Below are 14800 nucleotides of genomic sequence, written 5' to 3' on the forward strand. Positions count from 1 at the left end.
GTACAACATTAGAAGTATTCGGCAAGTTACGATTTTTATGGGAAAAGTGGACGCTGGCAAAGATGTAACCTAAAAAGCTTAGATCTAACTGATTAGATCACCAGTTCTGTTCTAGCGAATCGTGATAGGAGGCCGCCAATGATTGGCTTGTTTCAAATACATGCCCAGACAAATTGGATTTGAGTCAGCTTTTAGTGGAAGGTAAAAAGATTTTTCCGTTATGCTAGTTGAGCAACAAAGGGTTTTGAACGCATAATTGACAGTGAACTGAGCGAGTTCTATTTTGCAACAAAATTTTTATGGTAGTAGATATATTACGTAATGACAAAATCCATATCTGTGCCCATACTCCATAGTCATATACAATATTTACTTACGCTACTTAATATTATTATAAATACAAAAGTGTGTCTGTATCTGTCTGCTAGAGTTAGATTCGTTACATCCGTTATAACGATTTTGACGAAAGGCACAAGAGATAGCTTGCATTATGAGGAGTGGCATACTACCTATGCTACTTTTTGTCCCGAAATATCAAAAAGTTCCCACGGTATTCTTAAAAACACTTGTGGGCATTATCTTTTGGGTACAGAGACAGCTTGCGTCCTGGAGAAGGACAAAGGATACTTTTTGTCCTGGAAAATCAAAGAGTAAAACCGAAATTTACGCGGACGAAGTCACGGCAATAAAGTATGTATGGTATGAATAAAGTATAAAATAAAGTAAATAATGAGAGCAGGCTTTATACAAAAATAAATAAAACAAATAAATTTAAACAATACATCTCGTGAAAATATACAAAAGAGATATAAATCGCATCTCGAAACTCGCGTCCATTGCGGTGAAAACAAAAAATCAATATTCAATACCCGGAGGTTGATAAAATTTATGTCGCTACGAGTTATGTGATATTATCTACGTTTATGATAATATGAAATTAATAAACAAATAAAATAAATTTTAAGTTAAAAAAATCTAAGTTAACAATAATTATACTCAGTAATTTCGATTACATGTTAATGTGCGGTTGAAATTGGTTTATTGAAGAGAAAACATAGTTTTGCAAAACCTGTGAGTTGGCATTGTCGGCTGTCGCTCTGTAATGGGATGTAAGCTAACTATGTACCAAAAGGTATTCAAAATCGGTTAAGCTGTTGGCCGTGCTAAAAGCAGACAGACAGACACACTTTCGCATTTATAATATTGTTTTTTAAAAAAAACACTGACATGGAAGTCTATTTCAAATTGCAATTAATATGCTGACTCGACCTGTATGTTGAGTTTGGATATTCTGTAGATTATGACGTGAAGAGGTTCTCATATTAGGTACTAACACACATATGAGTAACGCAAACTTTCCTTGATAAATGCATTTAGAAGTTCAGAAGTTATAAGCGATTGAATTCACAAACACAAAGGTAAGACCAGAGCTTTCTTTTTAAGACCAGAAAAAATATTTTCTTATTGAAAATTTTATTGCGATTGACAACAGGAAAAACAACGTGAAGAGAATTGAAAGGTCTAATCAGAAAATTATACATTCTTCAGAAACGTGCCCCCATCCAATTTTCATATATGGCAATTTCAATATTCAGGTAATTCAATACTACGGGTTGAGGGAACATTTCGGGAACGACATGGGCGCAAATGAAGCCCTTGGACCCAAACTTTTCTCTTTGCAGGAAAGTTGTAATGTCACCAGAACGCCGGGTGTTTTCCTTTAGGGATCTTAGCGTTAATGTATGGCGTTGCTGTATATACATAATATTATCTGCAGTAGGTATACATATACCAACTGTAAACATACATATTAAACACGTAGCAAAATTTGCAGAACCGTTAGTGTTTGAACCTGCATGCATTCCTTTGACTATCGCGGCCTTGAAGTGACTTTAGTCCGTTTGAACCACCATCCCTTCACGAAATTTTCGATTATTTTTATTTTTTATTCGATAAATTGTATTAAAAATTTACTTATTTCTTAATGTAGGTAAAACACTCAAAATAAACTTATGTAAAACGTAAATATGGTTTCCTAGAGCTCGTGATAACAGTAGGTTTCCCTTTCTCTATCTGTCCCACATCTATGCCTACATGCTCATATGATAAAACTGAAAGTGTGTCTGTATTTTAGTTGTTAATTCTTTACGCCTTAACCGATTACTCAGACGAATTCAACGAGCAAAATCTTAAACTACCTGAAACAACACAACAGGGGGTACTTTTATATCGAGAAACTAAAAGAACCCTATAGTATTTTATGAAATACACGCGAATGAAATTGCAGCAAAAGTTAGCAGATATTTTTTTATCAAAAAGTCTTGGGATGTCCCTCAGTAATACTTTATATACATTCACAAAGTAGCATGAGCCATACATGGACGTATAAATACTCTAATATTAATCTATATCCACGTGAAACAATAATAATCATGGTTTCTGAATTTCAATCACGAAACCATATTTGAAGCGCCAGTTATCTGCAAACCACTGTTGTATAGATTGCTCTGCATATTCCAGACCTCAGGTGTATTCGATATCTCAGGCTTAACTGATTAAATAGCTAGGGATATTCCAACGTAACTTAATAAGAAACAAGTAGGTAATTACAATTTGTCTTTGAGCCATACTAGTATGACGTAGAGAAATTAGTTGTAAAACTCGAATAGGAAGGCTCTGCCAAAGATACCACCTATAGAAGAACACTTTTTCTTTTATTGAGTAACGCTTTTGCCTATGCTCACTAAATAAAGGAACCTAATAATATTTTTCTAATTCTGTTCGTTTACAAATCTTCATTTATATCATGGAAAAACAGTTTTAAACTTTTACAGTTTTACAGTTCTAAATTTTACTTATTTTATTTTACTTTTAAGTAAGCAATCAAATATCACTTACTTTAACGATAAAGGAAAAACATCATACATGCCTAAGAGTTCTTCATAGTGAAATCCACATTTAACCAACGTGGTAGACCTGTGGTGGATAAATGACCTAACCTCTGAGAATGAACCTTGTCATTATGAGACCCGTGGTCAGTAGTTGATGGTGATAATGAGTTGAGTATAACTTTTTTCCATTAGAATTTATGCTTATTTCTTGAATATAAAATAATATTTACATTATTATTGCTCTGTATTATGTAATATTGTAATTCCATTTGAACTGAGTCAGGAAAACGGCAAGTGAATACCACAAAGCGAAAATAAATGCGAGTGGCTTTTACCATCTCGCTTATGGAAAATCTAATAACGTGGTAGTGTTTTTACATTAGCCGTATTTTCTTCTGGAAGCGCATAGTCACTAGAATATGCTAGAGCCTTCCTGAGATGTTTATTATTGCAATGTATGTAGTATGTACTTATGAAAGCTGTTGTAAATGTTATGTGATCTTTGGGATTATTGTTGAGGTCGTATGACCATTCTATGAAGTTATTAATTCATTTATGAGTAGAGGCGCCTCGCAATTTCGCCCGCGTGGATATAAGTTTTTAAAACTCTTTTATTTCTTGAGGTAAAAGAAGGTCACTCTCCAGGTATTTTTATATCCATGCAAAAATCACGTTGATACTTGTTATATTGCAGCGTGATTCAAGGACAAATTAACAAACACACAATATACTTTTCCACTTCTAATATTAATTAGTACAAAAAGATTTATATTATTATTATACTAGCTGACGCTCGCGACTTTGACTGCGTGGATTCAAGGTTGTCAGAAATACCCAGGTCTAGGTTTTCAAGATGAAAAGTAACCTACGTGTGTCTCCTGGTGGCAAGCTCGTATTCAGGCGATACTGATTCGGTTTCGAAGATACGAGAAAACAAACATACTTATTTCTATTGACACTGTTTCGTGCATATATTTCCACACTAGTCCTCTAGTGCCCGCGACTTCATCCGCGTGGATTTAGGTTTTTAAAGATAACGTGGGAACTGTTTGATTTTCCGGAATAAAACGTTGCCTATATCAATCACATAGACGCAAGCTACCTCGGTACAAAATTTCATACAAATGGTTAAGCGGATGGGTCTTTAGGAATCCCGTAGGAACTCTTTAATTTTCCGGGACAAAAAGTAGCCTATGTCCGTCCCAGGGATATAAGGTAACTCTGTACCAAACGTCAGAATCGGTTAAACTGTTGGGCCGTGAAAAGGTAGCAGACAGACAGACAGACAGACAGCAAGATGGACAGACAGACAGACACGCTTTCGCATTTACAATATTAATTATGGATATACAATATCTATGTATTTATGTATCATGCTTTGCTTTATAATATGTGGTTTTTCTGTATTAATTTTGTGGTGTACAATCAATAAAAGTACATCATTCATCAATGAAATAATTTTAAGATGCTTTCTTTATTTTTACCTACTAAATTGTAAGATAAGATAACACAGTTCTTTAACGAACATTCCCGATAGTGTCATTATTTACTAGAAATATTGTTTTTGTGTCGTGGAGCTGGTTCTGTTATCGCTTTTATTTGTGGCTCGTGTTTTTTCTGCGGAAACATCAGTGTATCGATATGTTTACACAAGCTGTTGATATCTGTGGATTTTTATTGTTACTATTATTTATCATGATACATAATACACTATGATCAAGTTACATAAGATTTCATATTGTGTGATTGTTTTATGATATTTTTTTTTAAAAAAAGGTAAGTAGACTACCTACTTATTACACAACTAGGGGTTGAATTTTCAAAAACAAAATTAATATTATACAATATATTATATACTTACATATAATTTTAATATGAATGACTTCCAATGTATGAGCAGATATGGATGGTAGGGGGTATTGTTAGAATCCTCCGAGTGACACTGGCTATAATTTTTTTGAAAAAAAAAAGTCAATATGGCTGTTCAGCCTTGCTTTTAATTTTTTAAATTATTTCCATCTAGAATCCTTTGTTGTTAAACACTGAAAGTTAGGACATATTATATTGAATAAAAATTTCAAATTTTTAAATAATTTACTATGTCCTAACTTTCAGTGTTTAACAACAAAGGATTCTAGATGGGTCTAAACCTAGTTGGACATACGCCGAGCAAATAAATGAATCGTCATAAATAAATACAAAAAACCATATTTATTTAATCGAAACTAAATCGATCTACTGATGTCTCACTTAATTTTCGCGACGAATGTGGATGTGAGCGATGTGTAATCTGTGCATATAATATAAACCCGCTTGTGAAATATTCTGAACGATGCTGTTAACCGTATTGTCATCCACTGAGCAGTTTAGAAGTTATAAATGAATACACAGACAAACGCTGATTACACTTTGATTTTGAAACTGTGTAGATATTGAGAGTTAGCTCTTATTTTATCTAGTTTATCTATCTCTCGAACCAATTTTCCTTTAAAAGCTTTGAGCAACGTACTCAATTTAAGATTAAGCTCTCAACATAAGTAAATACTAAAATATCATAAAAATAAGCGTAAAGAGCTTTTTTGCTACATTGCGAATATTTATCTTTCCCTATTGAAATTGTGTTTGTTTTTTTATTTGTCTTTCAATCACTTCACAACAGAGCATCTCATTGGCACCGACTCCAAAAAATATGGTTTACTAGCTGATGCCCGCGACTTCGTTCGCGTGGATGTAGTTTTTTAAAAATCCCGTGGAAACTCTATCTCCATTCTAAATTTCAGCCCAATCCGTCCAGTAGTTTTTGCGTGAAGGAGTAACAAACATACACACACACACACACACACACACACACACACACACACACACACACACACACACACACACACACACACACACACACACACACACACACACACACACACACATACAAACTTTCGCCTTTATAATATTAGTGCGATAAGATAATTATGGTTCATGATATACAGATCGCTGACAGACAGATAGATAGACGTTCGGACAACGGAGACCTAGAATAGGGCCCCGTTGGGTCCTTTCTAATACGGAACCCTGACAATGCAAACCTGAACTTATTATTTACATGAATGTTTTTGTGTGAAGATATGACCGTATGTATCCCTAGGGGTAGTGTTACGCATTACACATTTAGAAAGAAATGTCCCACTCGCAAAAAAAGTCGGACTGCGAAAGTAGGTAGTAAATACATTATAAGCTGTCTAGTGACACTCGGCAGACGACTCTTGACAGTTGGCATCCTCTTTTCTAACTTTGAAGAACTAACACGCCGTAGACAGGTACTTTGTAGCTGCCCCTCAAACAAATTAATTGTGTCTTAGTAGTTTCGAAAGACTTCTTGAACAAAGTTTATAATGTAACAAGGATTTTCACTTGGTAATGGAATTAAAATTACTTATTCATAGAATTATTAAGTAATGACCAGCCCATCGAGCAATTCAAATCTTTGAAAAGAGCAACCACCGAGTTTCTTGCTGGTTCTTCTCGATAGGAAAGGCATTCCGAACCAGTGGTAGATGCACTTGACGACTCAAAAGTACTTGTAAAAGTTTGATTGAATAAATAATATTTTGAATTAAAAAAATGTTTGAATTGGGTCTTCTCTCAGTGTCAGAAGGGTTTTGGCTATACTTAGCATATCGTCTACCACGCTGGCCAAGTGTGGATTGGCAGACTACACACCTTTGAGAGCATTATGGAGAACTCTGTCTGTCTGTCCGTCCGTTCGTCCGTCCGTCTGTCTGTCTATAAACCAATAGGGCACTTCCCGTTGACCTAGAATCATGAAAATTGGCAGGTAGATAGGTCTTATAACACAAGTAGAGGAATAAATCCGAACACCGTGAATTTGTGGTTACATCATTAAAAAAAATTTAAATGTACCTATTTAAATTTTCAAAGTAAGAAAATTACTATACCAAGTGGGGTATCATATGAAAGGGCTTTACCTGTACATTCTAAAACAGGTTTTTATTTATTTTTATGCATAATAGTTTTTGATTTAAGGTGCAAAATGTTAAAAAAAAATACCAGAGTACGTAACGAATTATTTACTTTATGTACAGTGCAAATAAATATACCTATTTACACGTAAACCATTCTCATCAAAAATGTATGATCTAAATAATACTACAAACTACATTAAAAATTATGAAAGCTAAGCGAATATACAGAGAAACGTGTATTGTGACTTTGTTAATACTATTTAGCAATTTGATGCTAAAAAGTTAAAAGCATTAAATCTACTTATTATTTTCAGCTTATAAATTAAATTGCCGGTATTGCCGAGTATTTTAAAACAGTTCACTGCACATAAGCGGTAACAAACCAAAAGGATTCTCCGCATCACTTATTCCGAATTTAACTTTATCATAGCAACGCGTTTCATGAAGTGGGTACGAATGGATTCGTAACACAGAATTTCAATTACAAATCCACGCTCAGCACGGCACTAATCTGCGAGTAGCATGTTCGATAGATCGGTTATCAGTGCAAAGGTGTATTCGATAAGGCTTGAGCTTAGTTGATTAGATCGGCTGTTCTGTTCTAGCGGGTCGTAACGGAGGGCACGCCAGTGATTGGCTTGTTTCGAATACACACCGAGACAAATTGGATCGAGTCAGCCTTTAATGGAAGGTGGACGAATTTTTGTTCTATCAATCACTAGCTAAACTGCCCCGACTTCGCTCGAACGGTATTTAAAAAAACAGTTAATAGAAAATTGTAAAAAAGTTTGCATAGAAAATTGTACATGTATCCTTTAATGCCTAGGTACATACTTTTCAAGTTTCTAGACCCGCTTCTCCTTTTTAATAATAATACTAGCGACTACCCGCAACTTCGATCAGTGAAAACATAACTTTACTTCATGTAATAGAAGTATTAGATGATGTCCACGACTAGAACGTAGTGATTATATTCTCTTTGCCCACGACTTTGTCCGCGTATTTGTCATGAAAAGTAGCTGACATAGCGGCTTCCGGAATGGAATTTCATAATATTAGTACGGATTCCGTGGAATTACGAAAAATCCGGCCTTATTCCTTATCTACATCATAAAGGAAACTGAGCAAAATTTCAACTTTCTATATCCAAGAATTTGGGCTGGGCGTTGGTGATGAGTCAGTGATTGAGACAGGAGTATTCTTGTTATAATATATACCCATTTAAATAGACGGAGTATTGATATGATACTAACCTTTTTTTAAATCTTTATTGAAAATAATAATTATCTCACATTATAAATAACAGAAGGGAGAGAATAAATCTCATAAAAACCCACATACCGATATAACATTAAAAACAGTCAGCTCGAAAAATCAATATTACATGGAGAACTCGATAGTCCCCGTTGACGCTATTAAAATTTATGCTGCTACGGGTGAAAGATTTGTAGGTACATAAACAAACAGATTGTGATGTGAAATAACATGAGATAAAACTGAAAATCTTTAATCGGTATTCATCCCATAGGATCTCTGTATTTTTCCAGGATAAAAAAATATTCTTTATGTTACCCTAAAATACGGATTCTTGTAAACTCGTCTGAAACTAAACCTATAGTTTGGTCACCACTCTTTGACATGAGTTAGTTGCATTCCAAAAGCTGTATTTGAAGCCCAAAAAATGTGATCAAATATACCTACATACCATATTATATTACAACACAAACACACACACACTCGCACAAATACATGCATACATACACACAACAGTCAAAGAATCTCGGCTAAGGCAACTAATCGTAGGCAAATACGCAGGAGAAGTTATAGTGCTCAAATAATGTGGATGCAAACACAAGTTGCCTATTAGTACTATTTAGCCGACTTGGGACCTTATTATCTGCTGGTGAATAAGCTCACTATACCAACGAGACAGTTACCTACCTATGAGTTTGATCAAAATCAGTTAAATAAAACTCCGAGGTACAACTTAACTCGAATTTATATTTTACGCCAAATAAAAATTTTGGTCATCAGATTGTCATCATAATATGAGCATTATATTCTGTGACTTAGGTAAGTATAAAACTTGAAAAGCAACTCATGTAAAGAGTGATAGGCTAATAATTCAGACAAGTATACTTAGAATTTTCATTTAAAGTAACTTGTATATAAGGATAATTCAGTAGGTACTATGGGGCAAGCATAACATTTTGCGAATAGAGTGAGTTCAAATGAGAGCCATTGAGCAAAACTTTTCTCTTTGCACGAAAGTTGTGATGTGAATAGCAGGCCGGGCGTATCCCTCGGGATACAGAACATGCATGTTTAATGGAATCCTAGAAGGGTCAACCGTTGGACTATGAGAATATAATATAGACAGTGAATACCTAACAAGATTCCAGTAAACATTCGTTAAGGGATTACGACAGCACTTTCCGAACTCTGTAAAGCCTAACGCAGTGTGGTCAGGTGTGATTTAAATGTCCATCAAACCAATTAATTATTAATGGACTTCAAACAAACTTTGAGATAGCAAAATACATTGCGCTGAATTCCAATTTGACATGAGGTAATAAAACTGCACCAAACACATGGTGTATATTTAGAAAATTTCCGTCAATATTTTGTCTTGAATTTAATGAATATTTAATAGAATACGATTTTTGTTTTTAAAATAACCCTTGTATTTTGCAATTAATTTTGCAAGCAATAAAATAATGCTTGAATTATATGCTATTGGTTTGTTTTCGCGGTTTATCTATTAAATAATTATTTGTGAAACTTACCTTTAGGTGGATTGATGTGTAGAGCACTTCTGAAGAGACTTTCTTCATCATGCCAGTCTAGATTCCGTCGTAAAGTCGCACAGCTCATGACGAGCAGCGTCGTCAATAGAGCCAGCATGAATATACGACTGCGGGTTTCACAGCGCTTCCAGTTCCTCGTGAAAGTACCCGCACCCAAGCCGAGTAAGAAGCAAAATCCAACACTAGGTATATACAGAACACGCTCCGCCACCACGAAGCCCACGTAAAAGAGAAAATTACTAGCTGGCACGAAAGGCAGCACCATAAACGCCGTGAATAATAACATCGCAACTTGAGGGCTTCGGTTCACGAACTTTGGCGTATTTTGGATTTTGGATTTCCCATGCACTACAGGACAAACGCAATTGGAATGATGCATCATTGTATTATTATTGTTCATAGCTCGACACAAGTTTGTGTGCTCTTCTGTGAGCGTGTGTTTACAGCCGTTGCACGGACACATCGTTCTCTTGGACGACGCGTTTTCCTTATGAGGTATAATACTTTTTCTTTCGCTGCAATCCTGTCTCCTGTTATAGTGTTTACAATTATAGTTCCATTTCTGTTTAATTTTATTGTTTTGTTTCTTATAATACTTTTCTTTTCTCTCTTGCTGTATCCTCAATTCGTGGGATAAGGCTTTCCACGTTACTTTTGATATTACAGCGTAGAAAACTAGTGAGTAAATATTTCTAAGGTCGAATATTGTCGTAATTCGTGGTATGGAATCCATAGACCAGTCGAAACTTAATTGAAAAGGGTATACTAGGAGAAAAAAATTAAAAACTGGGAGGTAGGTAAAGGTATAAAATCTCGTAAGTAAGGATGGATCCCGAGAAGCGGGATTATCTGCTGAGGCAAAGGTGGCGGGTGCTCCGGCTAGTCTCAGCCTCCAGTACAGAAGTACGAAGCCTCCTGAGCTTAGCGCGCAGATGCTTCGCCATCGATACTGTAACAAAGAGAAAGGAATATTGTAGATTCTTATTGTACAACGGTTATTAAACTCTGTTATTATTAACATGTCCTTAAGCTTACACAAAGTGTCGATTATAGGAACATACTATCTTATCTAACTAACTTCAAGATCAATAATTGTAACAATTTAACAACAAAAGTTTAACAATCCAAATAACAAAAAAAAGACTTGTCGCTTTCACTGACGACTATAAAGTCATCATAGGCAGGTATATATTATTATCAATTGCTTTACACTAATGAGAAAAGGTACCTATACCTACTTACGTAGGATTATTTTCGTGTTTGTAATTGTGTCATGTGTATGTTTAAAACAACCTTCAAGATTTACTTGAAAATTTATTTTAGAAACCCAAATAAGTATTAATAATATCCAAAGAATAACTTTTTAACTAACCATTAGCAATTTAGCATTTTTCGAAAAACATTCAAGGGTCTAGGTAGGCTAATACGCCTACTAGATGTAGAACAGTTTATCCCTTTAGCTTATCGTACTAGTAAGGTAGGTTTTTGGAGCGTACAAGATGGATGAATGAATGATAGAACGATCAGTGTTTCCCGGAGACCGTCTAACCTCAATAACCCACCGTATCTACCGTGTTTCGCTTTTCATCAAAAAGGTAATAAAAATGTCTTTATCCGCAAATAGGTTTATGCGTGGAAAGCGTTCTGAATAATTACGTCGTATGAAAAATGAATATAAATGTAATAATTACCTAATGGATGTTGCGTGCCGCAGTGAGACAAGTGTTTTTGTGTAGGTACTTTTGTGCAAAAGTTTTCTACTTCGTGCGAAGTCCGAACGTTTGAGGCCCTAGAGTAACGAAATGAAATGTTTTTAAATCTAAATATACTTACTATACCTATACAAGCAAAAGCTGACTGACTGACTGACTGATCTATGAACGCACGCCTCAAACTACTGGACGGATCGAGCTGATATTCGGCATGCAGATAGCTATTATGACGTAGGCATCCGCTATGGGGTTCGAAATTTGTGTAGTCCACGCGGACGAATTCGCGGTAATAAGCTAGTTTCGTATAAGACAGCTTGTGCCACTTATGATACCGTATGTCAAGATTCTACCATCGGTCCGGAAAATAGATTCTACAGAGAAGAGCCGATATAGACATAAAAATTGCTGAAAGGTCGGCAACGCATCGGTGATTCCTCTGGTGCTCCAAATGTTCAAGGGCGGTGGTAATCACTTAACATCAGGGGATCATTTTTATTAAAAAAAATACAATACATAAGACGTAAGCCAATGTAACTAGTACAGTAGGTACTTGTAGACTGCTTAATGCAAAGCCTTCCCTTTGTCACTTGTCGCTACTCAAGGGTTATCTTATAAAGATTTCACATAATTAAAAGGAAAATATTGTGTTATAATTACGTCAATGTATTCCGCTTAGGTAAGTACCTATACCTATAAGTAGAACGAACTTTTAAAATTTTAAAGGTGGAGGATATCGTACAATAGGGTAAGTAACTTATTCTTAGCCAATCTTAATGCAAAAACTTTACCAACTTTGATTGATCACCACTTTGAAAGCATTTTTTAATATCTGTCAAAATTTGCCGCAACTTGTCGGAAAATGGTATTGTTTTGTAAATAATTTAGAAGAAAAATTGATTAAAGTGGTACAAACACTTATCCGTACCTTATTATATTATACGAAAGTGTATCTACCTCTCTGTTAGTCCAATTTGTCATTTTTTTTTAAACAAACAACTGTGCTATTATTACTTCGACCTGATTTAAGAAATTAATTTGACCCTAATAAACTAAACTGGGGCTTGTAGCTAGTTTCCATTTAGACTAGGTATCAACTTCTCCATCGATTGAGGTGGGTTCGGCAGCGTCAAAAAGTTTCAGCGGTTATTTACTGACGTAGGGTTCCGCACGAGGCGTACTAACCCGTTAGCTTGTTAGTTGTGGGGAGCCGGCAAAAAAGATTTATGAAGGTAACTACCGCGTCCCTCCTACCTGGCCCCCAGGAAGCCTCTGCGGAACAAACGACGCCGTGTAAGATTTCCAGGGCAATTTACACGAGGTGAAGGTACGGGTGAAGAAAATCCTCAGTAAATTAATGTGTGTAATAAATTAATCGTAAAGGATTGCGATGTTGTTACGTGGATATTTATAATTATATTCATTTTGGTTTCAATTTTCATAATGATTAATATATTATGAAATCATTAATTTTATAGACAACATAATATTACAGTGATTAATATTCACTTTAATTAAATAAATTATAAAGAAAAATTATGATGGGTTACTACTACATTTTACTAGCTGATCCGCCAGGTTTCACTCGAGTGAAATTTGATATAATATCTACATAATATTTATTATGTTGTTAAGTTATGTTATTTCTGTACTAAGTAGCTTTCTAATAGTGTAATAATAAGTATTAAAATTGGTTCAATACTTTCAGAGTTTATTGATTACTAAATAAACAAATCTTTCCTCTTTATAGTACTAGAATAGAATCAAGTGCAAGTTCATTGTAAGGACATCGCGTAAGGAATAATAATATCGATAAAATAATGTAGAATAAGCATAAGTTCCGGGAATATAAGTACTTGTAGATGACTTGTAATAAGTGTGTTTGAAATTGCTTGACATTGTCGAGCGGAATTTCAATAGATTGAAAACTTTATCGACTGTTAACCTACATCGCGTAACCACAGAATACGTAACTTAATCAAGACGGAATATAACTCCTCGTAATATTGAACTTCGAATTCACGAATAAAGATATGGCCACAGTTCACGATATGGCTCCGAGTTAGTAAAGATTATCACGTCACAAAGCGAATATTGTTACAATACATGCACCTCCATTCATCCAACTGTCTGTCTCATTGCACCAATGTAATAACGACTATGAAAACAAGTGTAAATTAATTTATAACACCCCCAACAAGTGAAGGTTACAGTAACTAGAAAAGAACTGATAACTTTCAAACGGCTGAATTGCTTTTCTTGGATATAGCTGAGAACACTCTCGCTCAAGCCACCTTACAAAAAAAAACTAAATTAAAATCGTTTCATTAGTTTAGAAGCTACGACGCCACAGACAGATACACACGTCAAACTTATAACTTCCCCCTTTTTGGGTCGGGGGTTAAAAATAACCTTTCGATTGCAAAATAAACTCATTCAAAACAACGCAAAGGCTGAACAATTCAGCAAGGATTGTTGGAATATATAATCAAATTATTGATAGGTCGTTTGATCGACGGTTTTCAATATTCAAGGCAGAAATAGTTCGATGACCGGATCCACTTGACCTGTATTTTATTCAAACAAACCGTTTTTCGCTTTCAATCAAAAAAATTGTCCACAGAATCTTTTATTAATTTACGTTTTAGCTGAACCATATATTTTTCAACCGACAAATAAAAATAAATAAACCAGTCAAGTGTGAGTCAGACTCACGCACCGATGGTTTCGTACATTGGGAGGATACGTATAATTAATTGTTATTAATTTGTTTAACTGTTTGGCTGCCTCGATAACAAAATAATCTAGATGGAGCTACGAATTAATAGTTAGTTATTTGTAAAGTCGATAATAAACAAGCTAAAACGTTAGCCCCTACTTACATACAATACCTACTCCGGAGTACGGAACTCGGAATTATTATTTACAATAATTGAAAATTGTGCATACAATATTACCGTTCTTAAGATACAGCTGAAAAAAATAACGCTGAAAAACTGCATTTTTAGGTTTCTCCTCTTGAATTCTAATTATTTATTATTATTTTATAACCTAGATATTTGCCGTAATAAAGCCTATGATAACAAGTATTGCCTATTCAAACACGCATGGAACGACTTTTTTAAATAATATATTATCTAAAAACTAACAGTTATTAGTACCTGTCTATGAAATTGTTATATAATATACATAAATACAATTTATACAATTTAACAACCCAAAAATGTATGCATACAAATAAGTTTGGTACTTAAGGTGCATGAGACGGGTCTGACCGCGAAATCCAAAATTAATTTGGTTTTTCGCAATTTATAAACTAATACAATGAAGTTGGCTTATGGCATCATAATTCCGACAATGGCAGTAATATCATCTTCACAGGATTACATAAAAATCTTTACTTGAAAGTGTTAATT

The 14800-nt window shown here is 34.7% G+C and overlaps 1 protein-coding gene across 2 annotated transcripts in view; it reads right to left on the bottom strand.

Moving 5' to 3' along the window:
* Window positions 1-14800, bottom strand: part of LOC123869363 (protein O-mannosyl-transferase TMTC2-like) — a 127566-nt gene that overhangs the window by 44340 nt on the left and 68426 nt on the right. For both annotated transcript variants that reach the window (XM_045912247.1, XM_045912246.1), the window contains exon 4: window positions 9655-10624. In XM_045912247.1, the coding sequence (XP_045768203.1) occupies window positions 9655-10624 (970 nt within the window). The remainder of the gene's footprint in view (window positions 1-9654; window positions 10625-14800) is intronic.

Source organism: Maniola jurtina, chromosome 11 (assembly GCF_905333055.1).
Source record: "Maniola jurtina chromosome 11, ilManJurt1.1, whole genome shotgun sequence".
Lineage (NCBI taxonomy): Eukaryota > Metazoa > Arthropoda > Insecta > Lepidoptera > Nymphalidae > Maniola > Maniola jurtina.